Source organism: Tachyglossus aculeatus, chromosome 4, assembly GCF_015852505.1.
Source record: "Tachyglossus aculeatus isolate mTacAcu1 chromosome 4, mTacAcu1.pri, whole genome shotgun sequence".
Lineage (NCBI taxonomy): Eukaryota > Metazoa > Chordata > Mammalia > Monotremata > Tachyglossidae > Tachyglossus > Tachyglossus aculeatus.
The window spans coordinates 54,816,392-54,837,730 of NC_052069.1; the positions used below are offsets into that span (position 1 = coordinate 54,816,392).

The 21,339-nt window shown below is 44.6% G+C and overlaps 1 protein-coding gene across 2 annotated transcripts in view; it reads left to right on the forward strand.

Moving 5' to 3' along the window:
* The first annotated feature begins 3,043 nt into the window (after positions 1-3,043).
* Positions 3,044-21,339, forward strand: part of MFSD14A (major facilitator superfamily domain containing 14A) — a 51,821-nt gene continuing 33,525 nt past the window's right edge. For both annotated transcript variants that reach the window (XM_038744857.1, XM_038744858.1), the window contains exons 1-2: positions 3,044-3,179; positions 19,290-19,385. In XM_038744857.1, the coding sequence (XP_038600785.1) occupies positions 3,096-3,179; positions 19,290-19,385 (180 nt within the window). In that variant the 5' untranslated portion in view covers positions 3,044-3,095. The remainder of the gene's footprint in view (positions 3,180-19,289; positions 19,386-21,339) is intronic.

Genomic DNA, 21,339 nt, shown 5'->3' on the forward strand with positions numbered 1-21,339 from the left:
TTCATTCATTCATTCATTCAATCGTATTTATTGAGCGCTTACTGTGTGCAGAGCACTGGACTAAGCGCTTGGGAAGTCCAAGTTGCAACATATAGGGACGGTCCCTACCCAACAGTGGGCTCACAGTGGGGACCGTCTCTAGATGTTGCCAACTTGTAGTTCCCAAGCGCTTAGTACAGTGCTCTGCACACAGTAAGCGCTCAAGAAATACAATCGAATGAATGAATGAGGCACCCGCGCGTCGGCCCTCGCCAAATACGGTTGCCCGTCGGGGGCCCCGATGTTTGTACATATCTATTACTTTATTTTACTTGTACGTATTTATTCCATTTATTTTATTTTGTTATATGTTTTGTTGCTTGTCTCCCCCTTCTAGACTGCTCACCCGCTGTTGGGTAGGGACCGTCTCTAGATGTTGCCAACCTGGACTTCCCAAGTGCTTAGTCCAGTGCTCTGCACACAGTAAGCGCTCAATAAATACGACCGAATGACTGACTGACTGAATTGTCCTTCCCAAGCGCTTAGCCCAGCGCTCTGCACACAGTAAGCGCTCAATAAATACGACTGAATGACTGACTGACTGAATTGTCCTTCCCAAGCGCTTAGCCCGGTGCTCTGCACACAGTAAGCGCTCAATAAATACGACCGAAGACTGAGCCCCTTCCTTCCTCTCCCCCTCCTCCCCCACCTTACCTCCTTCCCCTCCCCACAGCACCTGTATATATGGATATATGTTTGTACGTATTTATTACTCTATTTTACTTGTACATATCTATTCTATTTATTTTGGTTTTGTTCTCTGTCTCCCCCTTTTAGACTGTGAGCCCACTGCTGGGTAGGGACTGTCTCTATATGTTGCCAACTTGTACTTCCCAAGCACTTAGTCCAGTGCTCTGCACACAGTAAGCGCTCAATAAATACGATTGATGATGATGATGATGATGACCGTCTCTCTATGTTACCAACTTGTACTTCCCAAGCGCTTAGTCCAGTGCTCTGCACACAGTAAGCGCTCAATAAATACGATTGATGATGATGATGACCGTCTCTCTATGTTACCAACTTGGACTTCCCAAGTGCTTAGTCCAGTGCTCTGCACACAGTAAGCACTCAATAAATACGATTGATGATGACGATGATGATGACTGTCTCTCTATGTTACCAACTTGGACTTCCCAAGCGCTTAGTCCAGTGCTCTGCACACAGTAAGCGCTCAATAAATACGATTGATGATGATGATGACCGTCTCTCTATGTTACCAACTTGTACTTCCCAAGAGCTTAGTCCAGTGCTCTGCACACAGTAAGTGCTCAATAAATACGATTGATGATGATGATGACCGTCTCTCTATGTTACCAACTTGGACTTCCCAAGTGCTTAGTCCAGTGCTCTGCACACAGTAAGCACTCAATAAATACGATTGATGATGACGATGATGATGACTGTCTCTCTATGTTACCAACTTGGACTTCCCAAGCGCTTAGTCCAGTGCTCTGCACACAGTAAGTGCTCAATAAATACGATTGATGATGATGATGACCGTCTCTCTATGTTACCAACTTGTACTTCCCAAGAGCTTAGTCCAGTGCTCTGCACACAGTAAGCGCTCAATAAATACGATTGATATTGATGATGATGATGATTGATGAATGAATGAATGAATGAATATGATTGATGATGATGACCGTCTCTCTATGTTACCAACTTGTACTTCCCAAGCGCTTAGTCCAGTGCTCTGCACACAGTAAGCGCTCAATAAATACGATTGATGATGATGATGATGATGACTGTCTCTCTATGTTACCAACTTGTGCTTCCCAAGCGCTTAGTCCAGTGCTCTGCACACAGTAAGCGCTCAATAAATACGATTGATATTGATGATGATGATTGATGATGAATGAATGAATAAATACGATTGATGATGATGACTGTCTCTCTCTGTTACCAACTTGTACTTCCCAAGCGCTTAGTCCAGTGCTCTGCACACAGTAAGCGCTCAATAAATACGATTGATGATGATGATGACCGTCTCTATATGTTACCAACTTGTACTTCCCAAGCGCTTAGTCCAGTGCTCTGCACACAGTAAGCGCTCAATAAATACGATTGATATTGATGATGATGATGATGATGAATGAATGAATAAATACGATTGATGATGATGATGATGATGACCGTCTCTCTATGTTACCAATTTGTACTTCCCAAGCGCTTAATCCAGTGCTCTGCACATAGTAAGCGCTCAATACGATTGATGATGATGATGACCGTCTCCATATGTTACCAACTTGTACTTCCCAAGCGCTTAGTCCAGTGCTCTGCACACAGTAAGTGCTCAATAAATACAATTGATGATGACGATGATGATTGATGATGAATGAATGAATGAATGAATAAATACGATTGATGATGATGATGATGACTGTCTCTATATGCTGCCAAGTTGTACTTCCCAAGCGCTTAGTCCAGCGCTCTGCACACAGTAAGCGCTCAATAAATACGATTGATATTGATGATGATGATGATTGATGATGATGAATGAATGAATGAATACGATTGATGATGATGATGACTGTCTCTATATGTTACCAACTTGTACTTCCCAAGCGCTTATTGCTCTGCACACAGTAAGCGCTCAATAAATACGACTGATATTGATGATGATTGATGGTGAATGAATGAATAAATAAATACGATTGATGATGATGATGACTGTCTCTCTATGTTACCAACTTGTACTTCCCAAGCGCTTAGTGCTCTGCACACAGTAAGCGCTCAATAAATACGATTGATGATGAATGAATGAATGAATGAATGAATGAATGAAAGGCCTTCCCGCCGGCGCCCCCTGCTGGCGGGCGGGGCAGGGAGGGGACCGGAAGTGAGGCGTGGTGGTGGGGGTGGGGTCACGTGGCCCTCGGAGCGCGCACGCGCGTGCGTGCCCCTTGTCCCTCCCCTGGGCGTGGCGCGCAGGCGCGCGCGCGCGCGCAGTGGAGGCGGCCGTGGGCGGGCCGGCTCCTCAAGATGGCGGGCGCGTCGGCCGTGGCGGCGGGCGGCCGGGGCGCCTGAGGCGGCCGAGGGGCCGGGATGGTAAGATGAGCCAGGGGAAGAAGAAGAAGCGGGCCGCCAACCGCACCGTCACGCTGGCCAAGAAGATCATCATTAAGGACGGGGGCACGGTAGGCGCCCCCACCCCCTCGTAGGGAGGCGGAGGGCCTGGGTTCGAATCCCGCCCCCGCCACTCGTCAGCCGGGTGACTTCTAGGCCGGGAGCCCGTTGGTGGGTCGGGACCGTCTCTACGTGTCGCCGGCTCGTCCTGCCCGAGCGCTTAGTCCAGTGCTCTGCAATCAATCAATCAATCAATCAATCGTATTTATTGAGCGCTTACTGTGTGCAGAGCACTGGACTAAGCGCTTGGGAAGTACAAGTTGGCATCACATAGAGACGGTCCCTACCCAACGGCGGGCTCACAGTCTAAAAGGGGGAGACAGAGAACAGAGCCAAACATACCAACAAAATAAAATAAGTAGGATAGAAATGTACAAGCAAAATAAATAAATAAATAAATAAATAGAGTAATAAATATGTGGAAGCGCCCAATAAACACGATTGATCGACTTGGGCAAGTCACTTCTCCGGGCCTCAGTTCCCTCGTCTGGAGAATGGGGATTAAATGTGCCCCCTCCCCCCCAGTGGGACAACCTGATGATGAGGATGGCCCTCCTTCCTCTCCCCCTCGTCCCCCTCTCCATCCCCCCCATCTTACCTCCTTCCCTTCCCCACAGCACCTGTATATATGGATATATGTATTTATTACTCTATTTTACTTGTACATATCTATTCTATTCATTTTATTTTGTTAGTATGTTTTGTCTTGTTGTCTGTCTCCCCCTTCTAGACTGTGAGCCCGCTGTTGGGTAGGGACCGTCTCTAGATGTCGCCGGCTCGTCCTGCCCGAGCGCTTAGTCCAGTGCTCTGCACACAGGAAGCGCTCAGTAGATACGATTGATCGATTTGGGCAAGTCACTTCTCCGGGCCTCAGTTCCCTCGTCTGGAGAATGGGGATTAAATGTGCCCCCCCCCCCCCCCCCAAGTGGGACAACATGATGATGAGGATGGCCCTCCTTCCTCTCCCCCTCGCCCCCCTCTCCATCCCCCCCATTTTACCTCCTTCCCTTCCCCACAGCACTGTATATATGTCTGTACATATTTATTACTCTATTTATTTTACTGGTACATATCTATTTATTTTATTTTGTTAGTACGTTTGGTCTTGTTGTCTGTCTCCCCCTTTTAGACTGTGAGCCCACTGTTGGGTCGGGATCGTCTCTAGATGTTGCCAACTCGTCCTGCCCAAGCGCTTAGTACAGTGCTCAGGAAGCGCTCAATAGATACGATTGATTGATTTGGGCAAGTCACTTCTCCGGGCCTCAGTTCCCTCGTCTGGAGAATGGGGATTAAATGTGCCCCCCCCCCCCAAGTGGGACAACCTGATGATGAGGATGGCCTTCCTTCCTCTCCCCTTCGACCCCTCTCCATCCCCCCCATCTTACCTCCTTCCCTTCCCCACAGCACCTGTATAGATGTCTGTACAGGTTTATTACTTGATTTATTTTACTTGTACATATCTATTCTATTCATTTTATTTTGTTAATATGTTTTGTCTTGTTGTCTGTCTCCCCCTTTTAGACTGTGAGCCCACTGTTGGGTCGGGATCGTCTCTAGATGTTGCCAACTCGTCCTGCCCAAGCGCTTAGTACAGTGCTCAGGAAGCGCTCAATAGATACGATTGATTGATTTGGGCAAGTCACTTCTCCGGGCCTCAGTTCCCTCGTCTGGGGAATGGGGATTAAATGTGCCCCCACCCCCACCCCCTAGTGGGACAACCTGATGATGAGGATGGCCTTCCTTCCTCTCCCCTTCGACCCCTCTCCATCCCCCCCCGCCTTACCTCCTTCCCTTCCCCACAGCACCTGTATATATGGATATATGTCTGTACAGATTTATTACTCTATTTATTTTACTTGTATATATCTATTCTATTTATTTTATCTTGTTAGTATGTTTGGTTTTGTTCTCTTTCTCCCCCTTCTAGACTGTGAGCCCACTGTTGGGTAGGGACCGTCTCTATATGTTGCCAACTTGTACTTCCCAAGCACTTAGTACAGTGCTTTGCACACAGTAAGCGCTCAATAAACACGATTGATTGATTGATTGATTGATTGGAGAATGGGGATTAAATGTCCCCCCCCCCCCCCCCAGTGGGACAACCTGATGATGATGGCAGCCCACTGTTGGGTAGGGACTGGCTCTATATGTTGCCAACTTGGACTTCCCAAGCGCTTAGTACAGTGCTTTGCACACAGTAAGCGCCCAATAAATACGGTTGATTGATTGATTGATTATTAAGCGCTTACTGTGTGCCAAGCACCGTTCTAAGCGCTGGGGGAGATACAAGGTGATCAGATTGTCCCACGGGGGGCTCACAGGCTTCATCCCCATTTTACGGATGAGGGAACTGAGGCCCAGAGAAGTGAAGTGACCGGCCCAAAGTCACCCAGCTGACAAGTGGCGGAGCCGGGACTTGAACCCATGACCTCTGACTCCAAAGCCCGGGCTCTTTCCATTGAGCCACGCTGATCCCCTTGTAACCTCCCCCGGTGCTTAGAACGGTGCTTGGCACATAGTAAGCGCTTAATAAATCCCATTGTTATTATTATTATTCTCTGGGCCTCAGTTCCCTCATCTGTAAAACGGGGATTAAGACTGTGGCCCCCCCCCCCCCCCCGTGGGACAACCTGATCACCTTGTAACCTCCCCAGTGCTTAGAACGGTGCTTGGCACATAGTAAGCACTTAATAAATGCCGTCATTATTATTACTATTATTACTCTCTGGGCCTCAGTTCCCTCATCTGGAAAATGGGGATTAAATGTGAGCCCCCAGTGGGACAACCACATCACCTTGTAACCTCCCCAGTGCTTAGAACGGTGCTTGGCACATAGCGCTTAATAAATCCCATTGTTATTATTATTCTCTGTGCCTCAGTTACCTCATCAGTAAAATGGGGATTAAGACTGTGGGCCCCCCCGTGGGACAACCTGATCACCTTGTAACCTCCCCAGCGCTTAGAACGGTGCTTGGCGCATAGTAAGCGCTTAATAAATTCCATTATTATTATTACTATCATTATTCTCTGGGCCTCAGTTCCCTCATCTGGAAAATGGGGATTAAATGCGAGGCCCCAGTGGGACAACCTCATCACCTTGTAACCTCCCCAGTGCTTAGAACGGTGCTTGGCACATAGTAAGCGCTTAATAAATCCCATCATTATTATTATTCTCTGAGCCTCAGTTCCCTCATCTGTAAAACGGGGATTAAGACCCCCGTGGGACAACCTGATCACCTTGTAACCTCCCCAGCGCTTGGAACGGTGTTTTGCCAATAGTAAGCGCTTAATAAGTGCCATTATTATTATTCTCTGGGCCTCAGTTCCCTCATCTGGAAAATGGGGATTAAATGTGAGCCCCCCGTGGGACAACCTGATCACCTTGTAACCTCTCCAGTGCTTAGAACGGTGCTTGGCACATAGTAAGCGCTCAATAAATCCCATCGTTATTATTATTCTCTGGGCCTCAGTTCCCTCATCTGTAAACCGGGGATTAAGACTCGGAGCCCCCTGTGGGACAACCTGATCACCTTTATTATTATTCTCTGGGCCTCAGTTCCCTCATCTGTAAAATGGGGATGAAGACTGGGAACTCCCGTGGGACAACCTGAACACCTTGTAACCTCCCTAGCGCTTAGAACGGTGCTTGGCACATAGTAAGCGCTTAATAAATGCCATTATTATTATTATTACTATTCTCTGGGCCTCAGTTCCCTCATCTGTAAAATGGGGATTAAGACCGTGAGCCCCCCATGGGACAACCTGATCACCTTGTAACTTCCCCAGCGGTTAGAACAGTGCTTTGCCCATAGTAAGCGCTTAATAAATGCTATTATTATTATTTATTATTATTATTATCACCCAGGGAGCGGGGCCGAGGGCCACCCTCGCTCCCCTTCAGCCCCCCGGGCCGGAAAATGGTGGCTCCCCGCCACATCGGGGCTCAGAAACAAACAACAAAACCCCGAGGAAAAACGGCTTTCCCCCCATTCCCTTTTTTGGGGCATTTGACATCACAAGAGCCCCCCCGCAGAAGCCCTATTTTTACTACAGAACCAACGTGACCTAAAAAATACTCAGAATGATGGCATTTATTCGGCGCGCTTACTATGTGTCAAGCACTGTTCTACGCGCTGGGGCGGGAGCAAGGCGTCACCTTGGAGAAGCAGCGTGGCTCAGTGGGGAGAGCCCGGGCTTTGGAGTCAGAGGTCATGGGCTCGAATCCCGCCTCCGCCGATTGCAAGCTGAGGGACTTTGGGCAAGTCACTTCACTTCTCTGGGCCTCAGTTACCTCGTCCGTCAAATGGGGATTAAGACTGGGAGCCCCGACAACCTGATCACCTCGTAACCTCCCCAGCTCTTAGAACAGTGCTTTGCACATAGTAAGCGATTAATAAATGCCATTATTATTATTAAGCCATTCCACCTGAGGCTCACAGTCTTCATCCCCATTTCATTAATAATAATAGTAATAATAATAATAATGGCATTTGTTAAACGCTCTGTGCAAGCACTGTTCCAAGCGCTGGGGAGGTTACAGGGTGATCAGGTTGTCCCACTTGGGGCTCACAGTCTTCATCCCCGTTTTACAGATGCGGTTACTGAGGCCCAGGGAAGGGAAATGACTTGTCCAAGATCACACAGCAAACGTGGGGGAGCCGGAATTAGAACCCACGACCTCTGACTCCCAAGCCCGGGCTTTTTCCACTGAGCCACTTCGCTTCTCTACTCGCCTACTGGCAAGAACCCGGGCTTGGGAGTCAGAGGACGTGGATTCTAATAATAAAATAGTAATGATGATGGTATTTGTTAAGCGCTTACTATGTGCCAGACACTGTTCTAAGCGCAGAGCACTGTTCTAATCCTCCCCCTCTGCCCCTTGTTTGCTGGGTGACCTTGGCCCAGTCGCTTCACTTCTTTGAGCCTCGGTTCTGGGCCCCCCCCTTTATCCTCTCCTCCTCCTCCTATCACCCCTACTCCCTCCCTCTGCCCTATTATTCTATTTATTTTATTTGTACATATTTCTTACTCTATTAATGGTGTATATATAGCTATAAGTCTATTTATTCCGGTGGCACTGACACCTATATACTTCTTTTGTGTCCGTCTCCCCCTTTCTAGACTGTGAGCCCGTTGTGGGGTAGGGATTGTCCCCATCTGTTGCCGATTTGTCCTTCCCAAGCTCTTAGTCCAGTGCTCTGCACACAGTAAACGCTCAATAAATACAAATGAATGAATGAAAGTTCTCTCATCTACAAAATGGGGATTGAAACTGTAAGCCCCGTGTGGAACAACCTGATTATATTGTAATAGTAATAGTAGTGATGGTATTTGTTAAATGCTTACTATGTGCCAAGCACTGTTATTAATAATAATGCATGTGTTAAGTGCTTACTATGTGCCAAGCACTGTTCTAAGCGCCGGGTGGGGGTACAGGGCAATCAGGTTGTCCCACGTGGGGCTCACAGTCTTCATCCCCAGTTTACAGATGAGGGAACTGAGGCACAGAGAATCAATCAATCATATTTATTGAGCGCTTACTGTATGCAGAGCACTGTACTAAGCACTTGGGAAGTACAAGAGGAGTGAGGTGACTTGCCCAAGGTCACACAGCAGACAAGTGGCAGAGTCGGGATTAGAACCCACGTCCTCTGACTCCCAAGCCCGGAATACCATTATTATTATTATTATCATTATTAACTAGGTGTTTACTTATAACTGGGGCCTTCCACTTCAGTGGAGTGTGCATTTTCCAACCTGCTTTGGTCTTTGTTTCATCCTTCAGCTTCTGTGGTTTGGAAAAGGGCGGGGAGCGTCCGTCCCCCCCAACAAAATGTACATTTTAATTACATCCCTCTGTGGGACCTTGGGCAAGTCACTTAACTTCTCTGAGCCTCAGTTACCTCATCTGTAAAGTGGGGATTAAGACTGTGAACCCCACATGGGACAACGTGATCACTTTGTATCCCTCCCAGCGCTTAGAACAGTGCTTTGCACATAGTAAGCGCTTAACAAATGCCAACATTATTATTATTATTATTATCCTTCAGTTATTTTGATGTCCATCTCCCTGTCTAGGCTGTAAGACCCTTGAGGGTTGCGTCCTTCAACTCCGTTGTATCGTACTCTCCCAAGTGCTCTGCACTCAGTACTCTGCACTCTACATTCCCTCCCCCAAAATAGCGTATGAAATAATTAAGACTTTTTTTTCCTGATTAGCAATAAGCTGAGGAGCTAAGTTTTTTTTTAATACAAGCAAAACTTATCGAAGGAAACATTAAAAATATTTTAGCTTGTAGAGAAATACAAAATGCTCTTTTTGTTGCAGTCCGGTTTAAAAGATTTCTCGGTTTAAATTCGTAAAATTCACCAACATTAGCTATTTTCTGTTAAACGATAATCGTTCTCTGGGAGTAGGCTGGGACTAAGCCTTAGCTGACAGATGACGGGGAATTCTGGTCCTGAGTCATCAATCAGTAGTATTTGAGTTCTTACTTTGCAGAACACTGTAAATGCGTGGGAGAATGCAGGAGTGGTGTTCTCGTGAATTTCCCACGCTCTCTGGCCTCAAGGAGTTCGCAAGTCTACGGGGACACTGACAATACTTTTCTGGTAGAAGGAAAATGGGAGGAAATAGGAAGCAGCATGGTCTAGTGGATAAGAACGGTGTCTGGCATATGTAGTAAGCGCTTAAATGCCATGGTAATTATTATAAAACTCAGGCCCGGGAGTCAATAGGACAAGCATTCCAATCCTGGCTCTGCCATTTGTCTGCTGTGTGACCTTGGGCAAGTCACTTAGCATCTCTGGGCCTCAGTACCTCACCTGTAAAATAGGAATTAAAACTGTGAGCCCCTTGTGGGACAGGGACTGTGTCCAGACTGATGATCTTGTATGTACCCCAGTTCCTGACATAGTAAATGCTTAGCAAATGCCATTATTATTATTAGTAGCAGTAGTAGTAGTAGTAGTAGTAGCAGTTTTATTAAAAAGGGATTGGATGGTTGTGAAGGTGTATGTGCTAGGAAGGGATGACCTGGGAAGAAAAAAAATTAATCAGGGAAAACCTCTGGGAGGGGAGATCATCATCATCATCATCATCATCAATCGTATTTATTGAGCGCTTACTATGTGCGGAGCACTGTACTAAGCGCTTGGGAAGTACAAATTGGCAACATATAGAGACAGTCCCTACCCAACAGTGGGCTCACAGTCTAAAAGGGGGAGACAGAGAACAAAACCAAACATACTAACAAAATAAAATAAATAGAATAGAGATTTCAGGAGGGTTCCAAAAGTGGGAGAGTTATGGTCTAATGGATTTAAGAGGGAAAGCACTTGAGATAGAAGGAAGATGAGTAATTAAGAGAAGCAGTATGGTCTTGTGGAAAAAGCATGGACCTGAGAGACAGAAGACCTGGGTTCTAATCCTGGCCTTGTCACCTAATCTGCTGTGTGACCTTGGGCATGCCACCAAACTTTTCTGTGCCACAGCTACCTCATCTGTAAAACAGGGATTATGTCTGTGAGCGCTGTGTGGGACAGGGATTGTGTCCAGCCCGATTATCTTCTGTCTACCCCAGTGCTTAATACAGTGCCTGGTACAGAGTAAGTGCTTGACAAATACTATAAAAAAGGATCTATCAATCAGTTAATCAGCGGTATTTGAGTGCTTACTAAGTACTTGACAGAGTATAAAAGAGTTGGTAGACACAATCCTTGGTAAACACAGTCCTTACCCACAAAGAGTTTGCAGTCTAGAGGAGGAGACAGACATTTCAGTAAACTGCAGATTGGGGACATGGCAAAGTGTAAGGTTTTGCACATAAGTGCTGTGGGGTTGGGAGTGGGTAATTGAAGGGGGCTTACGGGGTACAGACCAAGAGTGTAGGTGATGCAGAAACAAAGGTAAATAGGGTGAAAGAATGAGGGGTTGGTCATATTGTGTTTAAGGGAACATCTGTGGAGATGTCCAGGAGGAAAGAGGGAGTTGCAAAGAGGTGAAAGGTCAGACCAGCCCAATACATTTGGGAATCATCAGTATTGAGGTGGTGATTGAAAATTTGGAAAAATGGGGGAGGGAAAGTACAGTGATCATCTTTTTTCCAGAAAGAAAGAACGAAGTAAAGTTACTCGCAATTAAGAATGAGAAAAGATACACAGCCATAAAAGTATTAAGACTTGAATAGTGAGAGATTAGAATGAAGCTTCCTCACCATTTAGCCAAAAGAATGCCACATCTCTAAAATTCAGGCTGGGCTGAGTGGGATAGTAGGTGCTTGGCACATAGTAAGCGCTTAACAAATACCATTATTATTATTATTAATCAATCAATTGTATTTACTGAGTACTTTCTGTGTGCAGAGCAGCATACTAAGCTCTTGGGAGAGTACAGTATAACAGTTGATAAGCGTGTTCCCTGTCCATGAGGAGCTAATAGTCTAAAGGGGGAGACAGAAATTAATGTAAATAAATTATAGATATGTGCATAAGCCTTTTCTGAGATTTAGAATATAACTTTAAAGGGTTGTATTCTTGAAGATGGAATTATTTTGGGGTTCTTGTGGGTTTCAAAAATCCAATCTTCATTTTAAAAATCCTGAAGAATAAATAGAAATTTATGATCAGCAAAATGCTTTTGAGTGCATATGGAATAAATATTGCAAAGTTTGTGGTTTGTAGTGTTTCCTATAACACTTGGGTGATTTAGTGGATAAGCATGGGCCTGCCAGTCAGAAGGTCATTGGTTCAAATCCCAGCTCCACCAAGTGTGCTGAGTGTCCTTGGATGAGTCACTTCACTTCTCTGGGCCTCAGTTACCTCATCTGTAAAATGGGGATTAACAGTGTGAACCCTATATGGGACAGGGACTGCATCCAACCTGACCAACTTGTATCTACCTTAGAACAGTGTTTGGCACATAGTAAGCGCTTAACAGGTACCATAAGTATTATTATTATTATTCTGAACTGTCAAATGGCAGCCTTGTGGTTCAGAAACTTTGGAAGTAATGCTTCCATAGATGTTGGGTAAAAATGGTTGCAAACAGCGCAATACTATTATTAATGCTACTGAGAGAGAGATTTCTAATGTTTACTGTTGACACATAGTTCAGGGGTTATATTAGAGTGTAAGAGAGTGTCATTTGAAAGCACTTGGCATAAGGTAAATTGTGATTTGACTAAATGAGTGTCAGTCAATCTGTGGTATTTATTGAGCGCTTACTTTGTGCAGTACACGGTCCCAAGCACTTGGGAGAGTACAGTTGGTTGGCATGATCTCGCCCCTCAAGAAGCTTACAGTCTAGCAGGGAATTAAATCAATTACAGGGTAAGGGAAGCAACTGAGTTCAAGATGTATACACGGGTTAAGTACCTAGGTGCTGGGTTTAAATGCATGTGTGAAGCTGTAGAGATGAAAAACAGTGGGTAGGGAGGGGAGAGGGGAGAATGGAAGCGGGGAAGAGCTCAGTCTCAGGAAACATCTTGGAGGAGATATGATTTTCGTAAGGCTTTGTAGATGGGGAGAGTGGTGGTCTTCCAGATGTGAAGGGAGGGAGAGAGTTCCAGTCAGGAGGGATTCATTCATTCATTCATTCAATCGTATTTATTGAGCGCTTACTGTGTGCAGAGCACTGTATTAAGCACTTAGGAAGTACAAGTCAGCAACATATTGAGATGGTTCCTACCCAACAACGGGCTCACAGTCTAGAAGGGGGAGACAGACAACAAAACAAAACATGTAGACAGGTGTCAAGAGCAAGGTGGTCAGCGACAAGGGAGGGACAGTGAGTAGGTTGGTATTAGAAGAGCGAAGCTTGGGGACTGGGCTGTAGTGGGATGGTGATGATGGTATTTGTTAAGCACTTACTATGTGCCAAGCACTGTTCTAAGCCCTGGGATAGGAGCAGGATGAGTAAAGGAGAGAGAGCTGATTGCCTTGAGTCCAGTGGTTTCTGCTTGATGCGGAGTTGGACGGGCCATCGTTGGGTGGACACCGTTGAGTGGGGAGACGGGCGCAGACCAGTTTTTTAGGAAAGTGATCGGGCCAGCAGAGGGAAATGTTGGATTGTAGAGGGGAGAGGCTGAACACAGGGAGATCAATGAGGAGGACCATGCAGTAGTTAAGGAGGGATGTGATAAGCATTTAAACTAGTGTGATAGCAATGTGGGTAAAGGGGAAGGAGTGAACTCTGGAGGTGTTGTGGAGACAGAATCAACAAGATTTGGTGACTGAGTGAATATGCAGTTGAAAGAGATGAGTTAAGCATAATACCAAGGTTGCAGGCTTTTGAGACAGGAGTGGTGGTATCATCAATGGTGGGAAAGTTGGTGGGAGTAGCAGATTTTGGAGGGAAGATGAAAGGATCAGTTTTGCGCATGTAGAATTTGAGGTGAAGGTGGACATTCAGGTCTCTGTTTAACTAACTCAGCATTACTGAGCCGATTAGCAGTGTAAAGTTACAACACTATTATAACGACCTTTTATACCTTCATATGGATAGAATGAATTATTTTTCCACTCTCTCTAAAAAAAATTATATAATATATATATATATATATATATATATATATATATATATATATATATCTGATAGGTGTCTATATTGATACTTGTTTCGATGTCTGTTTTTCCCCTTCTAGACTGTAAACCCGGTGTGGGCAGGGATTATCTCTATTGCTGAATTATACTTTCCAAGCACTTTGTACAGTGCTCTGCACACAGTAAGTGCATAATAAATACAAGTGAATGAATGAATATATGGTATTTTGCTGTCCAGGCTTTTTTGGGCCAGAAACATTTTTCTGAATGACTCCTCGTAGTAGTGGTGATGACGATGATGATTGCTTTCTTCAATTCAGATTTTGGTTTCAATGTATTTAGCTTCCTATCCTTCTCCAGCACAGTGGCAGACAAACCAAAAAATTATCATTATAAGCTCAGAATTAGGGTTTGTCTTTATTATTCTTCAGCTATTGAAAAACTACTCTTAAACTTAGCAGTGTTATGAGTATACCCCTACCAATCAAATCAGTAGTATTTACTGAGTGGTTACTATGTACAGAGCACTGTTTTAAGCGCTTGGGTGAGTACAGTACAAGAGAATAAGCAAACATGTTCCCTGCCCATAATGAGCTTACAGTCTAGAGATGAGGAGCATGCCCCTATATATTATCAATCAATTAATCAATGGTATTTATTGAATGCCTGCTGTGTAGGGCACTGTACTAGGTGCTTGAGAGTTGGTGGATACGATCTCTGCCCATAAGGAGCTTACAGTCTATAGGGGAATCCACTTTTTTGCATATTTTTTTCAGTCCAAAAACAAGGATGGGGCTATTCCACAGGGAATAAAGTCTAGCAATAAGGGGAGCAGGAGAAATAGAAGGAAAAGAGGAAGAAAGGAGAAGAGAAGGAAGTGAAAGTTTAACGGGGTACTTATGGTGTACTCTTCCAATATCATAGACTTAACACATTTCTGTAACAGCCCTCCCCCTTTTTTTTAACTCCAGTGCCTATTTAATATGCCTATTTAAATAACAGCAAAAGAACCCCTCTGCACTGAGACTGCAACCCTGCACATTCTGACCCTATGCCTGTTGCTACCCTAGCACCCACCTCTATCACCACTCAGAAAAATCATCTTTCATTTTCTCTTCAAAAATCCGGGGGCAGGAAAAAATTATGCAGTGGAAGCAATTATCCAAGTAATTTGCAGCAAATTATAAGCATGCTAATTATATAAGCAAATTATAAGAGTACCTTTCCTGTTTAGGAAAAAGTGAAGTTTTAAAAAATGAATATTAAGACATGCACATGAAGATGCCTTCAAAAATAGAATTGAAATCTGATAAAAATAAAGTTAGATGGACAAGTGAAAAGGAGGAACTGCCCTTTTGCTAATGGCTAGTTTTTCACCAGCTTCTCCGTAGCACAAAGCATTTGAACAGTCATTTTTAAGTGATTTAAAAGCTTATGGTGCTAAACAACTCTGGTTGAGCTTTGGATATTTTTTTAAAGGTATTCAAGTGCTGGTGCTAGGCAATGTACTAAGCACTGGGGGTAGATACAAGCTAATAAAGTGGGACGCATGTCCCTTATGGGGCTCACAGTCCTAATTCCCATTTTATAGATGAGGTAACAGGCCCAGAGACAGGAAGTGACTTGCCCAAGGCCACAAAGTAGACAGTTCTGGAACCAGGATTAGAACCCAGGTCCTTCTGACTGCCAGAACTGTGCTCTGTCCTCTAGTCCCCTTTGCTTCTCAGAAGAGTGTGGTCAGAAGTACTGCATTTTTCTAAGGCAAGAGGAGACATTTCAACCAAGGTCTAATTCAACTGGTAGGGCAGTTGTGTTACAGTAGATCAGGGACCGTTTCTTGTAAATGTCCCTCAAGGGCCTAGTCCAGTGCTCCACAAACAGTAGGTAGTACTCAAATACCGTTGATGACGGTGGACTGCGTTTTAGAAATGTTCCCAGTCTGTTCTCTAGACCCATATTAAACAGTAACATTCTCTGAATTGTCAACCAGTTGCAGGTGTGACTTCAAGTAGCTAGCGTTTTCTCTAGGAGTGGCGCGTCTGTGTGTGTCCGTGTGCCTATGAAATTTCAGAATTTTAAAGGAAGTATCAGCCAGTAGGCTATGATAGTCTTCTAACCTTCTGGTTCAGTCCCAGCCATATTTTGTGGGTCTGACACTTAATGTTTATGGCAGTTTTGTCAATTAGGTAAATTTGTGATAGCCACCTAGCAAAGTGTCTGCTGTATTACCCAAGAAAACATAAATTGAGTATAAAGACCCATATTAATCAATAATCAGTAAAATTTTAAAGATTGTACCGTGTGGTAGAGAAATCATTTTAACTTGAGTACATTTTCAGTTTGAAATTTCGAGGCAGTCTTCATTACTGATTGTTCTGTTCTTAGATCATATGTAAATGTTCAGTTTCTTGCACTTCTGACTGTAGTCCAAAATATTATAACAGCCAGCACCCTTGCTCTTGGGTTTGTGGCCTTAATTCACCCCTCCCTCAGCCCTAGGTCACTTATGTACATATCTGTGATTTATATCTATTAACATCTGTCTACCCCTCTAGACATAAGGAGACAGTTCTACCAACTCGGTTAAATTGTACTCTCTCAGGCACTTAGTACAGTGCTCTGCACATAGTAAGTGCTCAATAAATATAGCTGCTTGATCTTTCCAGAATGGTTTGATTAACTTAGTTGTATCTGAATGCATCGGTAATGACTCCCAGGCTCAGATAATGGAAGGTCTGGCATTTTCTGAACTTATAGTTAAAAGTATCAGTCTGGTTGAAAATAGGCATAGCCAAACCAGGAGAAACATTAACTGGCTAAGCAGAAGTTGAGGCACTTTCAGTGACTGTTACTGAAAACTATTAACTTTCTCAACCCTACTTTCAGTTTAAAGGCAAGGTGGGGCTCATTTTTATTTAAATGCAGCCACAGCCATATAGGCCAATACAGTCTAGGGTATCATCAGGAAGGGCATAGAAAACCTAAACAAAAGGCATAGTTTTACCACTGCTTAAGACCACGTTACACCCACTCCTTCGATATAGTGCGTGCAGTTGAGGAGTTGGAGAAGGTATGGAGAAGGATGAATTATTAGGACTCTGTCATATGTGAAGACAAAGTCTGAGAAGGGTCATGCAAGTTCACAGAATTGTGAAATGTGTAGTCCCAGTGAGCAAAGAATCGCTCACCAGATTCCACACAATGCCAGTGCAAGGCCCAAGCTGAGGTTTCAAAAGAAACACTTCTCCTAATGGGTGGAAACTCTCGGAATTCATTATCTCAGGAAGCTGGGCAGGCCATAACAATCTATGAATTGTCGACCAGTGGCAAGTTTAGGACTTCCAGTAGCATGCGTTTTCTCTGGGAGTGCGTGCGTGCGTGTGTGTGTGTGTGTGTGTGTGTGTGTTTAGATGTGAAATTTCAGCATTTTAACATAAATATCTGCCACTAGAGAAGCAGCGAGGCTCAGTGGAAAGAGCACATGCTTTAGAGTCAGAGGTCATGGGTTCAAATCCGGCTCTGCCAATCGTCAGCTGTGTGACTTTGGGCAAGTCACTTAACTTCTCTGTCTCAGTTACCTCATCTGTAAAATGGGGTTTAAGACTGAGCCCCCCGTGGGACAACCTGATCACCTTGTAACCTCCCCAGCGCTTAGAACCGTGCTGTGCACATAGTAAGCGCTTAGTAAATGCCATCATGAATAGGCTATGATAATGTTCTCTCCTAACTTCAAGAGCATTTAGGCTAAATTCATGGTTAAGACAATTAAAATGGTTACTGGCAGAAAAGTTAGGGGTGTTGCATGGTTCATCCCACTGCTATTAGTGCGGAAGCCAAGGAGGGTAACTACCCCAGCTTCAAGCTCTTGTCGCTCTCAGAGAATATTGGACTGGTGGACCATCAGTCTGACCTAGTAAGTATTGATGATTCAAGTTCGCTGCTTACCTAAAAACCCTGGCTCCAAGTTTTCAACTCTTCTTAACTGTCTGTTCATCCAGGCCCTTCTAGGTCCCCACTAATAGTAGTAGTATTAGCGTACTGTGTGCAGAGCACTGTACTTAATGCTGGAAAAGTATATAGAGGTGGGAATTAGACCCTGTCTCTGGCCCTCAAGAGGCTCAGAATATAAGGGGGAAGAAAGAGAGAACTGGTGACAGAGCCAGAAGGAGCGATGAAACGATGAAACACGAAAACAACATACAAGACAAGGACAAATACACAAAGTAAAGCAAAAATCAGTCTGATCCCGAGGCTAGAGGAGCAGAATTTCAGGTTCCTTGTGGCTCGAAGTGTAAGGCACACCTGTAGCCCCAGCCACTGCTACAGCAGCCACTGGTCTTGATGAGGTTTTGTGGAGACCTCATTCTACGGGTGGAAGGTAGGATGGAATGGAAGCCCCGCGATGGCACAGAGGACGGCTGGCGCAGGTTCCCGGGGAGGTAGTGTGGCTGTCCGGTTGTGGAGACGTCGGCACTCGGCTGCGGATTAAATCCCCGCTGCCCTGCGTGTGCGGAGCATGTTGGGAACAGGGGCCCTGGGCATCGCTCCCAATCCTCTCCCTACATGGACTCGGTCTTCCCACTTACTGGATTCCGTCCTTACTCCAAACCGTCGGTCAATCGATCGTATTTATTGAGTGCTTACTGTTCAGAGTTACCTTGTATTTCAGAATCGTCAACCTCAGAACCAAGTGCTTTACTCCTCTCTGCTCAGCTGTGGCGTGGGGCTGGGCTCTCTCCTCTCTGCTGGTCCCTACTTTGGGCCTGGGTTCCCCGCTCTGCCCTGCCATGCCCCAGGATTGGAGCTGAGATGTCCACTTTGGTTTGATTAGAACCCATAACCTCTGACTCCCAAGCCTGTGCTCTTTCCATAACAGTTTTCGATCGGTGATTTTTTTTTGAAGAAGACGCATTGTAATTTCATCATCAGTAAATTAACAGTAATTAACTAGTTCATTCAGTCAGTCGTATTTATTGAGCACTTGTTATGTGCCAAGCACTGTACTGTTTGGGAGAGTGCAATACAACAACAGACACAGTCCAAGCCCGTAATGAACTCACAGTCTAGAGGATGAGACAGACATTAATATACATAAATCAATCAATTACAGTTATATAAATATGCGCTGCGGGGATGAGAGAGAAGATGGATGAAAGGAACAGGTCAGGGAGACAGAAGGGAGTGGGAGGAGAGGAAGGCTTAGGGAAGGCTTCTTGGAGGAAATATGCCCTCAGTATGGCTTTGAAGTGGGGGAGAGCAATTATTACTATCGTCCATTTATGACCTTGTTAAAACCTTTTGGTTTTGAAGCAAAGGTAATTTGCTTAATGTAGAATTGTACCTACTTTAAACATGTCTAGTCATATTTCTAATGCAGCATAAGCTTAGTATGTCATTCCTTCTACTGGGACAGATCTGAAATTCATCAGTGCACATGTGCACAATGATTAGCATTAGGAAATGTTCTTGCACTGAGCTTTACTGTTTCTGTCATGACTTGCTTAATATCCCGAAATGCATTGCTTATGACCTATTTGTTGTTTTGGAAGACATTAACTTTTTTTAAATTTATTTTATAGCCTCAAGGTATAGGTTCACCTAGCGTTTATCATGCGGTTATAGTGATCTTCTTGGAGTTTTTCGCATGGGGATTATTGACAGCACCCACATTAGTGGTAAGTATTTTTTTTTTTTTTTACAAGAATGGTATTCATGTGTTCAGGTTGAGTGAACTGAGCAGTGTATCACTGAGCTCAATTCTCCCTTTTCTTAAGATTATTCTATGACAGTAATTTACGGTAGCAGAGAAACTGATTATTAGTTTATTGCTTCATTGTGTGTGCTGCACTGTACCAAAGCAGTTCCTGGGTGGTCTGAAAGAGTTAATACATTCCATTTGCTATCAGGGTGAAAATTTAGGGACTAGGGAATTGATTTCCCCTGTAGATAGCTACTGGGTAACATAATAATAATAATAATAATAATAATAGCATTTGTTAAGTGCTTACTATGTGCAAAACACTGTTCTAAGCCCTAGGGGGATACAAGGTGATCATGTTGCCCCACGTGGGGCTCACAGTCTTAGTCCTCATTTTACAGATGAGGTAATTTAGGCTCATAGAGGTTAAGTGATTTGCCCAAGGTCACACAGTGGACATGTGAGGGAGCCGGGATTAGAACCCATGACCTCTGACTCCCAAGCCCGTGCTCTTTCCACTGAGCCACGCTGCTTCTCACGTCAGTGGCACGTCAGTTGAAATAGATATGAGTCTTCATTAATCAAAAATGAAATGCTCTTGCACAGAATCAAAACTGGGATGATTTGTCATGTGGATCACCCATGGTTCATCGTTGCTTCTCTTTTGATTTCTATTTGAAAGATATTAACTCGCTGATTTTTAAGGTGACTTCTGCTCACTCCCCCACCGTTCATCACAAAGAAATGAAAAATCTCTAAATGTCCTACCTGTTCTCCTGCAACTTTGGCCTTCTATAATGTTTCCACCCGTATGCTTCAGACCTAGACTTCCTCTACCTGAAAGTGTGAACTAGTCCTTTATTGAAGTCAGGGAAAGATTATCGTTCTTGGTTTTTTTTTTTTATGGTGTTTGTTAAGCGCTTACTATGTGCAAAGCACTGTTCTAAGCCCTGGGGGGGTTACAAGGATATCTTGTTGGTGAAATCTGATGGGTTTGTGAAGTTATTTTCGTGGTAGAATCTCTGAGGCCGAGTGTAGAAAGCTACAGCTGAAGAATTTTTGTATCTCTTTAAAAGCCCTGTAAAAGTTGAATGCCAAGCGCCACTGTTGTTTAGAAGGGATTAGGATTATTTCCCAAGATAATAATAATAATAATAATGATAGCATTTATTAAGCGCTTACTATGTGCAAAGCACTGTTCTAAGCGCTGAGGGAGATACAAGGTGATGCTGGATCCAGCCAAAGGCCGGTGGTGGGCCTTGTGTAACTCTTTGTCCTCTGAAGGATCTCTATCAGCCCTTGGTATTCACCTGCCCCTGGCAGAAGTCCTGGCTGCTTTCTCCAAGTTTTATGTGCCCCTGAACTAGTTGATTCAGAGAAAGGTGAAAAAGGTAGGCCGGCTGGCTTGAGATAGCCGTAACCCGCCTGCCGTGTCAGCTGTGATTTAAGAGCACCGTCTCGGCTCTCGCTCGTGATGATGGAGTCTCGGGCAGGCATGGGAACTGATGATCATAACAGCACTTTGTGCAACGTGACTTTGCATGCTTGTTCTGGCCAGCTAGTTGTGCTTCCTCTGGGGAACGTTTCATGGAACACATTCACATCCTCTTTTCTGTCTTTCACATTGTGCTAGAAATGAGAGAGCTGAGCAAACAGTAGGAAGTTTCCCAAGAGGCATCTTGCTCTCTGCTAGAGTTGAGGTGAACTGTCAGATCCAAGACCTGTTTCTTTGCTGTGGTGGTGTTGTAAGGCCTACAGAGAGGAGTGAGCTAGGGAATGAGCTGCTCTTGTTTGGGACTAGGGCATTTGGGGATTTCTGATATGGCATGGGATTAATGAGTTTCTGTTTTAGACTGTGAGCCCACTGTTGGGTAGGGACTGTCTCTATATGTTGCCAACTTGTACTTCCCAAGTGCTTAGTACATTGCTCT